The following is a 16,040-nucleotide window of genomic DNA, read 5'->3' on the forward strand; positions in this document are numbered from 1 at the left end:
TAGATGGTTGGGTGATGAAGACGAGTGTCCATTGGACGAGGATAATATTTAGAGCTATGATGAATATTTGTTTCCGCTTTTAGAAGTTTGGATCATGATGCAGTCATGTCTACAGTAGAATTCACCACGACCTTTGCAGGACTTAAACCCCATTAAAAGCTATTAAACCAAGATAACACTCATTAAAAACAGCTCAACTATGTTACATCAGATCTTCTCTGGTTAAATCCACACACACATGTGTCTGTTTTACCTGTGCAATGAGCAATGAGCTGGTATTATAGTTTCAGTTGGGTGAACGATTATAAAGCAAACGCAAGGTAACAATTACCGTGTGGACTTTGTTCACGAAATGAGACAATACTGTGCATATTGTTAACCACATTCTTGAAAATGGGAAACATAATGGCTGTGAGCCGTAACACGGTTTGGAAATAATATCTTTATATTTGTTGGTGTTATCTGTCGTTTACATATCCTTCCTAAAACACCAACGTGCGAATATTTCCAAACACCTAAATTAGCTAAAAATTTAGGACATGTTACAAAACTATATTTTCTAGAATTTCAGAAGAGTACTTTAAATATTGGCCGGTTATTTTTCACACAGTGACGTTAACTAGGCAATGTACTATTATCTATAACATACACTAAAATACCAAAGTGCGAATATTTAAAAACATCTAAATTAGCTAAAAATTTATGACATGTTACAAAACTATATTTTCTAGAATTATAGAAGAGTACTTATACTATTGGCCGGTTATTTTTCACACAGCGATGTTAACTAAGCAATTACCCATACTTCTAACATACACTATTTGTAGAGGTTACGCGTCAATGGTAAAAGCACTGTGTATTGTGTATAGGAAAACGGACAGTAACTGCAGTATGTCTTTTTATGAGTGTAATGAATGTCCAAAGTTGAAACAAAAGTATGTTTCATCGCTTCCCTTTATTGTGATATAATGCTTCGTTAATATGGAAGACGAGATATGTGCTATCGTGGCTTAAAATAAATTTACATTTTTACGGGATATGCAAGTTTGAAATAATTATTATCTTTTGGCCAATCTTTTTAAATATAATGGTTCGATAGACATCAAATGGGATCCCTTTGTTGTTAGGATTGTTGGATAGGCTATCTGCGGCCGCGCCCGGCCATTTCCATTTTGAATATTTTAGGATTGTTTTCAACTTGCAAGTGATATATATTGTAACACAGCGACCTTTTTGCAAGTTGGATAATATAATCCTAGACCATGTTCTTCCATGAGGTCCATGGATCAATTGTATACATAGGCACCATAAAGCATATATATACCCAGCAAACACACAACGTTTTACAGAAAAAAATGTTTGCCCAAATTATTTTACAATACCGTTTTAGAAACATATTCATGATCTTTATATAACCCGACATTTAAATGTTATTAAAATGTTTTGAATAAACGTTTTCAGAATATTGATGTGTTTGCTGGTAGACACTAATACCACCACCGTCGACTTGTGAAGTAATTTTGACTAATTTTTTGTTTTGCCGCCATTTTGAATTGTGGAACATAAGGCAGCCATTTTGGAAATTGTAAACTACCTATCAAAAAGTGTGCCAACAGGTATCATAATAACATTATTACATAACAATTTCCTATCTTTTGGATTGTCTGCTGTGGTTTATCACTGGGGTGGGCTTGCCCAGCTGGATGTGTAATTGACCAAAGGGGGTAATATGTCATAAAATTAATTTTAATTAGGCCTGGATTTATCACCTTTTTCGTAGCAAAAGCCAACTATATAAATCACAACCATCGGCCTTAGAATACCTCAGAGTAATTATGATTAAAATTTATTGATAATATTTTCCCGACATTTTGTTTTTGACCCTAAGGCAGCCATATTGGATTTGCCAGTGTGAAAAAAAAAACAAATACTCCTTATGTATTATATAGCGATTTTGTGTGCTTTAATTACAATAACATAACACCATTCAATATAGCATTTTCAGGAATTTTTGATGTTTTTGGCGGCCATTTTGAAAAAGGCTCATAAAACACCCCTACAGGACTAGATTTTTGGCAACATGTTTTGTCCTGTTCTTTATGCCCCCCGTAAGGTATCTAGATAGGTGGCTTACTTTCACCATAAAATACTCACGGGGTTTTATTTTATGACATATTGCTCCCTAACTATTTAACATGTTTTCTCACTTTACTTCTAACATGTCTAAATACTTTTACTTTCTATGCCTACCTTTTTTAGGCTTCCAAATTGCAGCATATTTGGTATTTCCCTTTTCCCCTGAAATTACGCAAGGTGTCCTATAAACGCATAGGCCTAGACTCTTTTAAGTCTGTGTGTAAAATCTATGGTGTGACTAAACGTGTGACTAAATCATAATACAAACAGTGAAAACAGGGTGAACAGTTTATCACGCATTTGGAGTGTACTACTTCAACTGCGGGGAGTTCCCATAGCCGCATGAGAGTCCTGTCAAAGGCAGTGCTACGTCAGGGTGACAAAATGTGTGTGGCAAATTATCCGGAAGTTCAACTTTTTTGCTCCACGGTAATGCGGTATCCCCGACCGATAAAACCAATCCAAATGGTAGAATTCCCATTCATAAAGTTCTTTCTATTTTTAACTTATAACACAAAAGAAACACGTGAAGCTTTCAATGTGGCGAATTGATTCATATAAACGTTGGATTGGATAACACTGCTAACTCTATGTTTAGGTGAAGGAGGGAAGTATACTGCGTAGTATCACTCTACAAATACGAGACAAAAACAGTAGGCCTATTTATTTCTAGAATATTGAAAACAATTTGCAATACTTTACACCGGTTTCCAAAAGAGGTAAGTCTGTAGAAATTCTCGATCAGTATTTTAAGAACTGAGAACTATAAACTGAAGTTGCTCCGATTTTATTGTATGCCTTACCTCTAGTTCGAATAGGCCTATGAGCATGACAGCTCACGATGAGTATGTCAGTGGGCAATGCAATGAATTCCGTAGTCTGCGGCATAGGCGTAGATCCCGGGGGATGGGGGGATAAATCCCCTCAATATTTTGCCAGGGGGATGGTCCATACAATCTCCCCCCAATGTTGACACCTATTAACCCCCCCCATGTTGACCAAATTAACCTCATATATGCCCATTTTAGCCCCAAAAGTGCAAATTTTGGTGCCCCTATATTAAAATCTTACCGAGCCTCTGTAAATCACTCTGGGTTCAGATTTTTGGCGAAGCTGCTACATATTTATTCAGCGAAGCTGGTACATATATATTAATTACTACCCTTTAGTGCCAATTATTGAAATAAATACAAAAGAGTGAAATTAAGAGTGATATGTAATAATTTAAGCCTATAATACAATGTATGCATGATTTTGAATGCTTCGATTTGTGCCAAGTCTGTCAATTTAGTGGCACACATTCTCAGACAATGGTAGATATTGTCAGAAAATATGCAAAATAATGATTTTTGGCAATGTGTTCAAAAAATTAATATGTAATGTTAACTTTTATTCCAAGTTTATAGGCCCAACTGAGGATTGTGATTGAAATAATTTATTTGGTAAACAAAAAAGATGAATTTTTTTTAAAGCCTATATTATTCTAGAATCGGGCCTCTCATGCCCCATACTCTTTCAAATTGTTTGGAGTTCGACATACAAATGATACACATTTTCATTTTCCGTAAAATAAAATGTTATTAATAGTATTTTTCTCATAATCAGAGCAAAGGTGAACTTGATAATTCAAATGAACAACAAATAATGTCATTTTGATAAAGTTCAGTCAATATTTTGTTAGTCTTACACTCTAATTCTAAGCCATGTATTGTATAACCCAGTTAGATATCAGTCAAGGTTTGTTTGATTGCACCGATCTCCCCTTTGCTGAAAAGACATTTCATAAATGGAAGCATATATTTGCATCCAGGCGTAGATCCCGGGGGGATGGAGGGGATAATTCCCCCCAATGTTTTGCCAGGTGGGGTGTATGTAGGTTTCTGACCAAATTAACCTCATATTTAGCCATTTTAACCACAAAAGTGCCAATATATTCAACTTTTTGCACCATTATTTCATTATTTTAGCTTCAATATGCCAATTTTTTTCGCGCATTTGTCTCATAGTAAAGGGCTGCATTTACTAAACTTCACGAATTTTTTTCCAATCCTACCCACCCCCCCAATGTCGAAATGAAATCTACGCCACTGTATATGTGTGTATATTCTCAGTCATCCAGGTATATAAAATATCAAGTTGATATAATTAAAATCTAGTCAACTGGACTTACTTTTTTTTTCTTTCACCCGTCATGATGGGTTACTGACCAATCGCCGCCGAAAAATCAGACGGCTTCAGGAAGCATCCAGGATAGGATGTGAAACGTCGCCAGTCAAAAAAATTAGAAAGTTCAGTTGACTAGATTTTAATTATATCAACTTGATATATAAATGGAAGCACAAAATTATACAACTTAAAGTAGAATGTCTATTTGAACTATTATATGACATATCCCTACGTTTGGAAAATATGCATTTTCTACAATAAAATACACCATCTATTTTTTTGTATTAGTGAGCGTTTTAGTGAAAAGCTTGCTTACTCTTGAAGATGTTCATTACGTTTGTAGTAACTCATATAGTTTAGGAGGTTGTTTGAATACATCAGGGTTTACTGTTATTTGCAAGTCTATGGAGTGAGTCTTCATGCATGGCATTTAGGACGCTATTATTACCTTAGTTTTTATAGGCTTAGGCTATAGTAAAACAAACAAACATTTTGCTTTTTATAAACGTTGCACAATATCTGCTTCAAGTTCAAAGATAGGGGTTTGTCAGACAGTATCCTTATACCACAGTTCTTTTAAGGGGGTACTACACCCCTGTCCAATTGTGTGCCTAATTTAGCATTTTTCTCAAAATTATAGCGATTGGTGACAAGTAAGATATGCATATTATAGGGGCAAGGACTGCAACTACTGCACTGGAAATTTTATTTCAGCACAGACAACAGTTGTGGAGTTACAGTCAAAAATGAGGGAAAACCAATGTTTGATCAATAAATCAATAACTACTTGCCTTGAGTTGCTGAATTTTCAGTGTAGTAGTTGCAGTCCTTGCCCCTATAATATACATATCTTACTTGTCACCAATGCACTATAATTTTTGAGAAAAATGCAAAAATAGGCAAACAATTGGCCAGGGGTGTAGTACCCCCTTACGAACTGTGATATAAGGATATATGAAGACCTGAGCGCAAGAAGACCGTAAGTCCACTTGGCCCCTCAATATGTATACACTAAAGTTACGTATAGTTTCTTAGGGTTTTATAATGTTTAATACATGTTCCAGGGTGAAAATATCATGAAAGTTTGTGAAAGATTTGTTTTGGCCCCTGAACATGTATAAAATATTACCAAACTATACGAAACTATACGCAACTTTAGGGGCCAAGTAGAATTACGGTCTTCTTGAGCTCAGGTCTTCATATAAGGATGTTTCTTAAAAGAAACATAGGTGCCCTGATCAAGGATTAGTTTTTAGATTAGCAAAAAGGCAGTTCACTAACGCATTCCGTAACATTCATAGATGATCTTAAATAAAAACCAATTGTACGGCTATTTTGGACCCATAGGGGACTCCTAAATTAATTTAAATGGCTGTAATTTCGAATGTAGCATTGTTATCAGAAGCAAAGTTTTCTAACGAAAAACGTTTTACTTAAAAGAAATCAATTTCATTTGAGAGCATTTATTTTCAAATGTAAATCTATTATGTGACCAACACTGTAAAGCATTTTTTGTTGGACAACATCTGCAAATAACAGACTTTTTCAAAGGATTTCCGATTGGAGGAAAAGTACCCGCTAAAAACATTAATATTAAACAATACAATTTTAAGACTATTGTTTTCAAATATTTTCATATTTTAATGACTTTCATATTTAATTAAGTCATACATAATTTCCTGAACCGCAACATGCATGCATTTTTGTGTAATTATTATAAAAATGAAGTTTTACATTAAACACTGTTTTAATTTTGTACCACATTGATGATTCTTGCAAAATTTAAGAAATGTCATCAATACTTATTTATGGCTTACTTTATGGCGAAATAATGGGGAATTGCAAAACCCGGTTATGGAAGAGTGGGCGCTGATTTTTATGTTGATCATTATCCGTTATGATACTTCCTCGTTTTCACATAATTGAAAGTACATATATCCCAACATTTATTAGTGGTGCCATTTCCGTAAATTAACCCTTGAGTCCTGGTTTGTACGTGGTTTTGATCAGCTGATCAGAAGAGTATTTTGAAGTATTATTGGGTATTTGGGTAATAAGGAAATGATTGCCTTTATAATATATCAAAACTCTACAGCCCTCACCTTGACCCAGTTGTGGCGTTTTAACCCTAGAACTACTGAGCCATAGTTTGTAACATGTACAACGAAGGAGGTTGCAGCACCTCCTCCCCCCCCCCCACAATTTCCAATTATAAACGTCATTATACCGATAACTATATGGGTCTCCTTTATCCAGTGATACCAAAATAAGTACAAACATTCCCGCCACATAATGTCGCTATGACATCATAATGTGAGCACCCTTTTGCAAAATTAGGAAATTCTGGCTATGTACAAAAGTATTGGGAAAATTGACTTTTGGCTAAACATTCTACGAACATGCGATTTTCACCAAATTTTCTCCTAAATAAAAAAGTAAATGATTATTTCAAACTAACAAACAAGTAAGAAGTCAATCTCTTGAACTCATTTTACAAAAGGGAAATGAAAATCATCGATTTTACTGTAGAAACCTAAGGTGGGCCTCACCCAAAATTTGGGGCCCCCAACATTAGCACTATGGTCTTCCTTTAAAGCCTGAAAACACTATGTTTTGAGACATAAATTGCAATTTTTTGCGCGTTTCGCGCGCACCAACCGTTCAGATAGCAAAAATACACCTTCAATTTGGGCTAATTGTCGATCTTATACGTAAACCAAAACTTGGCCATTTGAGTGCACATGCCTATCTCGCGGTGAATTTGGGGCCTTCAAATTTTGGCCTGGTCCAAAAAGTTGAATCCGGCCCTGCCCCCCCATGTTCATCTTTGATCGTCGGTTCTACCCCTTGTAACCCAGCAAACACAAAACGTTTTCGACATCATTCGGAAAAGGTTGTCAGAAAACGTTTAAATGTCGGGTTATATAAAGGGTATATTAAGGGTATAAAACGTTTTCATAACATTAAAAATCATTTGTTGATAATCTACTGCTCAGCAAACAAAAAAATGTTTTAGAGAAAACGTTTAAATGTCGGGTTATATAAAGGGTATAAAACATTTTAATAACATTCCAAAAACATTTTTGAAAACTTGATATGTTATTTTGGGGTTGAAAAATATTTTGCGAAAAATGTTTGCCCAAAATATTTGCAATAACGTTTTAAAAACGTTTTCATGACCTTTATATAACCCGACATTTAAATGCTATTAAAACGTTTTGAAAAAAACATATTAAGAACATTTCTGTGTTTGCTGAGTGCAAATATTTTAACATAATGTTATTTAAAGGGGCATTTCGTGATCCACAGCATCATCCCCACAAAAAAAAAAAAAAAAGTTGAGATTTTTATATCACTGGAAACCTCTGGCTACATAATGTTTATGTACAAAATATTTCTTGCAGATTAATTTGTTTAGCTAAGATATCGTTAAATTTGAATTTCGTTCTGGTGCACCAGAACGAAATTACAACACATTGTCTATGGAGCAGTGTAATACACATAATCATGCATAACTCGCAAACGCAAAATCGGAATCAACTGAAATTTTGGAAATTTTTTCGTGAATATTGGAAAATTTTTCGTGAATATCTACGGTTGTTGGTATTATTATACCTATTTGCAAAGAACTTTCGCACTGTCGATTTGGCGCACTTTTCGGCGTAAACATGAATCAGGTTCTGATTGGCTATAGTTGAACCACGTCATCATGGTCATTATTACATCAGCACCTCATCCACCGATTGATCTGTGTAGTATTCCGTGACGCAGACCTAGTTCTTTTCACGCGATCGGTCGACCAGTGCGAAAGAGAAAGGTCTTTGTCAACATTCTGTATTGTTGCAGCCAGAAAAAAAAATTCCAAATCTAATTCTTGACTTTAAACAATCATGTTTTTATGGTAAAAGGTAGGCGATTATTTTGTAAATTAATGGAATAGTTCACACGGCACGTTTTTGTTAATTCCCTTCTAATTCAATACACTTGGCCTTATCGTTTCAGCAATTCATTGGAGTAACACCTGTAACTTTTATGATGTCTTGTTTTATCTTCAGATTCGTGTTTACAATGGCGATTCAATACGGATGCGTGGCCGTTGGACGAAGTATTATTGCTGACCATTCACGAGATACCAAAAAGAACTTTCGTGCAGTGGTATTGTCGATGCTACCAAATATTAATGCGACACAGCAAGTCAGAAAGGTCTTTTTTCATGAAAGGTACTTGGAAAATAAAGTATTTATGTACCAGAATAAAACTTTATTTTTCAAAATATTGTGATTTAACTTGCAGCTCCCATTTGGCTTTCGAATTCGCTTCCATTGCTTTGAACACATTTCTGGCTCTGGTTATGCTGGTATTCAAATCGCTTAGATTTGGAAATCTATAAACAGGTTCCTATTACTTGTGAAGCAAGCAGAGAATTTGTTTGATAATTATTCAAAACAAACGTTATATTCATTAATATATTTAAATGACTCTATGAAGCTCCGGTATTAAAAACATTGCAATGAATTGAGAGAGCCAAAATATCAGGACTTAACGGGGATTGAACCCTGGTCATTTTAATTTATTGAAATACGTGGCGCGAGGATGTAGAGACCTTTTGTACCATAAATTCTCTAAATCTTATTTTAGACCAATTATCCTCAAAATGAAATCAGCGTATCGTTACAACTTATGGTGTTATCACATTTGTAGCGCTTGATCTTTCTTTGATAACTATAATGATAATAATTGAATACCTGAGAGGGAGAAGGACCCAACTCCATCAAAACTGTTTTTGAGATATGAAGAAAAAACATAATAAAATGTTGGGTTTCACTCATCTATGTAAAATATTGGAGTTGGGCCCTTCTTCCAATGAAATTAGATAAGTTTATGTTTTCTCTTCATATTTTGGTTTCATGTATTGTTACACCACAGATACAAATTTGCAGTGCTATCTGACAATGGGATTTTCTATATGTGTGCCACGTCACCAGACTTTTCTGAAGAGCAATCGTTTACATTCTTAGAAGAAGTAGTAAAAACATTTGGCTGTCAAAATAACAACTTAATCGAAGAACTCAGTAATGATGATGATGATGAATATAAAGCTCGAGATGTTGAAAGTGGCATCAGCGATGATGCGGGTGGAAATCTCGCGGTAACAGTGGTGGACGGCTTAGGTGTTAAGAAGATCCGAAAATTTCCTGGAGCTTTGAAGAAGAAAATGGTAAATGGTAATATACTACGAAAGATATGTATTCCGGCCAGAGGAGGAGCTCAGCGGGAGGGAGGAATTGTTTGCTTGTTCAAACGATCGTCTTTAAATGAAGAAAGCTGACACAATATGTCAGTAGTCCAATGCGTAACATAATAAATTCACCGCATCCATATTTTGCAAAAACAGACATCCTTGCCTTCACTCTGTAAACGTGTTTGAATAATAAACATATCTAGAGTATAATTGATGGATAGTGTTTAAGTTCGCTAGTCCGATAATATTAAGTATTAATAAAAATATGAAAAAGGGTTCTCAATTCCGAAAGTTGTACCAGCGAAAATCGGACTAGCGATATTGACAACCATAGGGACGTACAGAGTGTACGTCGTACACGTATTTACTTAAGTTTGAAATTTTGTTTTAAAATTCAACAAATTTCAGAATTGTACATTTCCATGACCATATTTCGCATCAGCATATAAAATGCATTATAATGGGTACATAACGAGTCTTGTATTGGTTGAATAGTTTTTGAGATAGATCTTGATATTGAGAAAATATTCTCAAAAATTTGACTTTTTTCCGTTAGCACTTAGATCATTAAGGTATCGTATTATATCCCGCATTTTTCAATCATGCAGAAAAGGTTCTCAAAGGCAAGCAAAAAGTCGATGAAGATTCGCATTCCTGGAAAGAAAAAGAAGACACAAAACGATAGCTCCCTATCGCCGCCTTTTGTTACACCATCCTCTAAAGACAAATACGTCGCATTAGTGGAAGACGAAATTCAACCAAACCAAAGAGTAAGTAAATGTAAAGTAATTAGAATTCGACGTGGTTTGTCATACTGACGAATCCTATATTATTTCATGGATTGTAGAGGGCGAATTATAATTGAAGACCGAATTTAAAGGACCAGTTTGCGTCTGACGTCAGGACAAATGCGCGAAGTGATTGGTTGCTGACCTGCACAGTGCGACATTTTTGGTCTGGTTGACAGGACGTCATACGCAAACTAGTCTTTTTAATTCGGTCTTCAAACTGTTTTTCAGTGCATATTTGATTCGCCATCAATCACGTAAGATTTATTTTAACAGGGACGGTTGATCTCGGTTTTAAGAGAGATCGGGTTGATGACAGCGTCGTTGCGTTGATATGTGTTTGTTATGTTTGGAGCTCGGAGGAACTTGTGATACACTCGATCAAGGATTCCAATTTGGTATCGTACATGACAAACGTTTATTCGAGCAAACACAAAAGTTTTGCATAAAAGTTAAATGTCGGGTTATATTAAGGATATAATAGCGTATGAAACGTATTAAAGGGGCATTTCGTGATCCACAGCCTCATCCCCTACTTTTCCCAAAAAAGTTGAGATTTTTACACCACTGGATACCTCTGGCTATATAATGTTTATGTACCAAATATTTCTTGCAGATTAATTCGTGTAGCAAAAATATCGTTAAATTTGAATTTCGTTCTGGTGCACCAGAACGAAATTACAACACATTGTCTATGGAGCAGTGTAATACACATAATCATGCATAACTCGCAAACGCAAAATCGAAATCAACTGAAATTTTGGAAATAAGCTTTTTTCGTGGATATCTACTGAAAAATGTCATAAAAAGAGGATGCTAGGATCACGAAATCCTCCTTTAATAATATTAAAAAATTATTTTTAAAACTTGCTGCAAAACATCCAAACATAATGTTATTATATAGTTGAAAAAAATTTTATAAAACTTAATGGTTGCCAAAAAATATGAAATTAGGTTACAATTAACATTTTCATTACCTTTATAAATTACATAAACCCGGTATTTAAATATCGATGAAACATTTTGATTAAAAGCACTACACGTTTAGAACACGTTTTAAAACATCAACCCTATAACTACGAAGGGGGTGATACCAACTCTCCCCTAAGACTATTTAAGGTTACCTATTTCTTTTTCAGGTTGGTCTCTGAGATCAACATATGTGACCGTACACCACAAATGAGTCGTAAATTTTATTCTGGGTTACAGTGTAAAATGTGCATGAAGATCGTATTCATAGGTACCTCAAGTTGGTGTTACATGTATCCTCGTTTCATAGCGCTAATCAAACACCTTTTCAACCAAGCAATAATCTTATATTGTTGAAGAGGATAATAAACTTCTCCCTATGTCTATAGAATTCATAAATATCTCTAGTCTTTATGATGATGAACATCTCTAGTCTTTGTTTGCTTTGGCTAAATCCTCTTCAAGTGGTGGGTTACAAAGCATTATATTTTGTTTAGGTATGTATAACCAACAATTAACAATGAGTGGACATTCCTGAACTCGTTGACTTGGGCAATGTTGGGGATGATTTGAAATGACCGCCATGACTGTTTCATATTCATTACCAGCATTGTGGGAAAAGAGACACACGTCAGAACCGAAAAACGTAAATTTTGTTGTAGGAGCAAAGTTCCACAAACCCATTACCCATATACCATTTTAAAGCTTATGATATATATATTTTTCTAAACACGAAATAAAACAAAATTGACCGGGCTGACCTTACAGGTCATTCGTTGTGTATGACCATTATTATGTTTTTAGACTAGAGCCAAGAAATATACGACAATTAAAAAATTTGAGATTGCCAACATAACACTTGGAAAATACTTGTTTGTTTCAGGATATTCATTGCCGGTTAGAAGAAAACGCCAACACATATGCTCCAAATGGTCGTACCATTGATACACTACAGAAGGAAGTAGAGGAGGTTCAGGGGATTGTAAGAGAGGCTATCGAAAAGGTTCTATCAAGAGGCGAAAATCTGGACGAGTTACTTGTCAGAGCGGATAACCTAGAAGCAGCGGTAAGTAAAGTAGTCCGTTTCTTCGTGCTGATTGCTGCATAAACAGTGATAAAGACGAAATTGATAGTTTACCATCTTTTTGTAAACTCTGTTAATCAATAATTCATTCATTCATTCATATTTATTCGGCAAAATCGACAAGAACAATAAATATAGTCAATCACAAATTATCACAAATTTAGCACATATGAAATACATGGATACAAGCAAAGACACCAAAAAGCCGAAATGCCAGGATAACCCATAAAGTCTAGCTGAAAATGTGTAAACTTATTTCCAATGGGGTCCAACATAAAGACAAGACGGTGCCTGGGACGGAGGACAAAACAAGCAAAAGGACAGAAAGGAACAGGTTACACAAATGCAGCTGACTCTTGGGTTAACGCACTTCTGGCAAGGTGTTTTTTATGGCATATTTAAAAGTATTTTTGTCAATAATAGCTTTGATTTGGGATGGTAAATTATTCCAATCAAGTGTGGATTGATAGAAAAAGACTTTTGGTGTAAGATCCTACTCTCGGGACATGGAAATTTGAAGCACTAGACCTAGTGGAATAATTATGAACATGAGATATTTTTGTAAAGAATTGATCAAGATAAGACGGGGCCAGTGAGTGAAAAATATTTAACATTATTATTTAATCATGTAAAATGTAATATTAAATTATTTAATCATGTAAAATGCACTATCACTGTCAATTCAAGTCTACGATGCTGAAAGCCCGTTCAAAATAGACGGTTAGCAATCAGAAATTGATAAACAACATACCCAGCAAATGAGCAAACAACGTGTATTCAAACGTTTAATAACATTTGGGCAAACATTTTTGCAGAATATTTTGCATCACGTTTGCTTTTTACTTTTGCTTTGACAACACATAACACATTAGAATTCGTGTTAACCCCATGACGACGTAAGGCGATATCGCACCCGACCCCCTCCCCACCGGTCATTTGACTTCATTCAACGCCATCTGTAGCTCATAAAATTAATACAAAGTCGTTGCATAAATTCACTGTAAATTGTCAAGTGTTTCTAGAATGCCTTTAGAATGAGATATATTTGAATGCTAATTTATTGTACATGTATTTTACTATTAGCCAGATTACTTTTTTGAAAAAGTCGAGTGGGAGGATTTCCAATGAAATACATTTGTGCAAAAACTGAAGCGTCCTTTGTATAAAAGAATATATGAATATTAACTGCACATCATATATAACGATTCGTGATATAGACCAGGTTAAAACTGAGCTAAGTACCACTTGGAGAACAAGAAATACTCATTTGGTTTATCTGGACCAAATTTGCATGGGGAACAAGAATTTCTTGGGTAAAAAGCCTGTAACCTGAGAACTTTTCCATGAGGGCGCTTTTTTCAAAATGGCCGCCAAAATCCAATATATGGTTAAATTAGTCACTTTAGGGCATATTTAACCACATTTTGGATTTTTATTGATAGCAATAATGTACTACTAAGTCAGGTTAGTAATATGAAGGTAACAGGAGATCACAGCGGAGGGCGCTTTTTCAAAATGGCCGCCAAAATTAATGAAAAACATATATATGGTTAAATTAGTCACTTAATGGGCATATTTAACCAGATTTTGGATTTTTATTGATAGCAAAATGTACTACTAAACTAAGTCTGGTTATTAATATGAAGGTAACAGGTGGTCCCAGTTGAAGGCGCTTTTTCAATAATGGCCGCCAAAATCAATGAAAAACATATATGGTTAAATTAGTCACTTTAGGGCATATTTAACCAGATTTTGGATTTTTATTGATAGCAATAATATACTACTAAACTAAGTCTGGTTATTAATATGAAGGTAACAGGAGGTCACAGCTGAGGGCGCTTTTTTTCAAAATGGCCGCCAAAATCAATGAAAAGCATATATTGTTAAATTAGTCACTTTTAAGTTGTGACTTAAATCTTCATCAGATTTTGGATGTTGCCCATGAAAAACTGGTCCAGATAAACCATATGAGAATTTCTTGTTCTCCAAGTGGTACTTAGCTCAGTTTTAACCTGGCCTAATACCCAATTGTGATACAGTAGATGTCGTTTAGGAAATTTCATTTTCTGAAATTAACTTTGGGGTCTAATGTGAACTTTTTATATAAATGGTAAAACCCGTAACAAGAAAAATGGTAGGCTCCATCCATTATCATGGCCCTATATAGCACGTGCAGCCCGGGCGTATTGTGTATGTATAGTGGCCCATTGTCGCATTTTGAAGCACGAAATTATCAACAACTTAACGCTATAATACACATTAATGTTTTTAAGTAGATACAATTCCAAAATATTGTACATTTTCTGTCTTTGCTTGTAATGATATTGTTAATTTTATACACAGTATGTTGGAGTTGCGTATAAATTTCAAGATGGCTACCAATAAGTCAGGTGGCGGATTGGATTATACTGGAAGTATACTGTAGCCATGATAGTGGCTAGCTGCGGCGAAACCAGTTAGGGAAATGGGGTTGGGCGAATTTATGTATGGCGTAGGGTTGTGCGTGTAAATACTGCCCGGCAACATTGTCAATGCTGCTGGATTATAGTCAATACCGCCATCTTGCTTCACATGTTCTATATGTTCTTAGTATAAATTGAGGGCATGTTGCAGGTTATGTAAATAAATATTAGACACAACACTCAATTATGCATTATATCATGTATGTGCAATACTCAAGTCCACATTAGTGATTGAAGTGTAGCACGAATCGGAAAGATTATATAGTATTTTTTGGCAACGGATGTCATCTCGTATAACGTCACGAACAGATCATTACAAGAACATACCGTGGATTGCATTCTTTTTGAAATTAAGTGATACTACACCCCCTGATAAATTTTGTGGCTAATTTTGCATTTTTCGCAAAAAAATAATTACACACTGGTAACAAAAATTATGTATATATTATAGGGGAAAGGAATCTAATTACTTCACTGAAATTTCAGTGATTCAAGACAAGTGGTTCGTTATATTTCTTAAGAAATAAGGTACAGTGTAATTTCTTGCCCCTATAATATACATAACTTTAATTGCCAGTGTGTAATTTTTTTTAAAGAAATATGCAAAAATAGTCATAAATTTATCAAGGGGTGTTTTTTTGGTGAATAGGACGTGTTTGTGTACAAAAGGTATACAATGTTGAGCTAAATATAATTATTATATTATTATCCAGGCATACCAATTCCAGAAAACTGCTAAAAGGATGAAGAGAAAGTTCCGATGTAAACACAGACGATTGATTTGTACCATGGCCACTGGCACTGGAGCAGTAGTGACGGTTGTGGTAGTTGTACTAGTAGTCGTGTTTGTGGTACTCTAACACTTACACAAGGAGAATATAGTAACAATAAATCTATTATGAGCAAAAATGCAATAAAGAAGATAGTAGCTCTGCATAGTTACTTTCCAAAAACAAAATCATATACGACAAAACTTCTAATTTAGCGAAGCTTCCTATATTATGACATTCCCCTTGAGAATGTCAATATAGTATTCAAGACAGAACTAGACAGGACAAAATCACCTATGTGCCTTTCGACTGCTCAGTGCCAGAAGTGGGTAATGACAATAGCTGTCATGTGTAGATTGCCAAATGTTCACAGGGAAACTATTGCACTTACTCACTTCTAGCACTGGGCAATCAATTGACCTT

General features: G+C 35.0%; 1 protein-coding gene across 1 annotated transcript; it reads left to right on the top strand.

The window, feature by feature from the left end:
* The first annotated feature begins 2,719 nt into the window (after nt 1–2,719).
* On the top strand, nt 2,720–16,040 carry LOC140172104 (uncharacterized). Its single transcript, XM_072195449.1, has 6 exons — nt 2,720–2,855; nt 8,358–8,522; nt 9,229–9,520; nt 10,153–10,314; nt 12,185–12,367; nt 15,561–16,040. The coding sequence occupies exons 2-6, from the start codon at nt 8,371–8,373 to the stop codon at nt 15,705–15,707; spliced, it is 936 nt and encodes a 311-aa protein (XP_072051550.1). The 5' UTR covers nt 2,720–2,855; nt 8,358–8,370; the 3' UTR covers nt 15,708–16,040.

Source organism: Amphiura filiformis, chromosome 15 (assembly GCF_039555335.1).
Source record: "Amphiura filiformis chromosome 15, Afil_fr2py, whole genome shotgun sequence".
In the NCBI taxonomy this organism is placed as follows: Eukaryota; Metazoa; Echinodermata; class Ophiuroidea; order Amphilepidida; family Amphiuridae; genus Amphiura; species Amphiura filiformis.

Coding starts and splice junctions, on each gene's coding strand:
- LOC140172104 (XM_072195449.1), top strand. CDS start 8,371: ATGGCGATTCAATACGGATGCGTGGCCGTTGGACGAAGTATTATTGCT. Junction 10,315..12,184: donor AAATTCAACCAAACCAAAGA/GTAAGTAAATGT, acceptor TGTTTGTTTCAG/GATATTCATTGCCGGTTAGA. Junction 12,368..15,560: donor CGGATAACCTAGAAGCAGCG/GTAAGTAAAGTA, acceptor ATTATTATCCAG/GCATACCAATTCCAGAAAAC.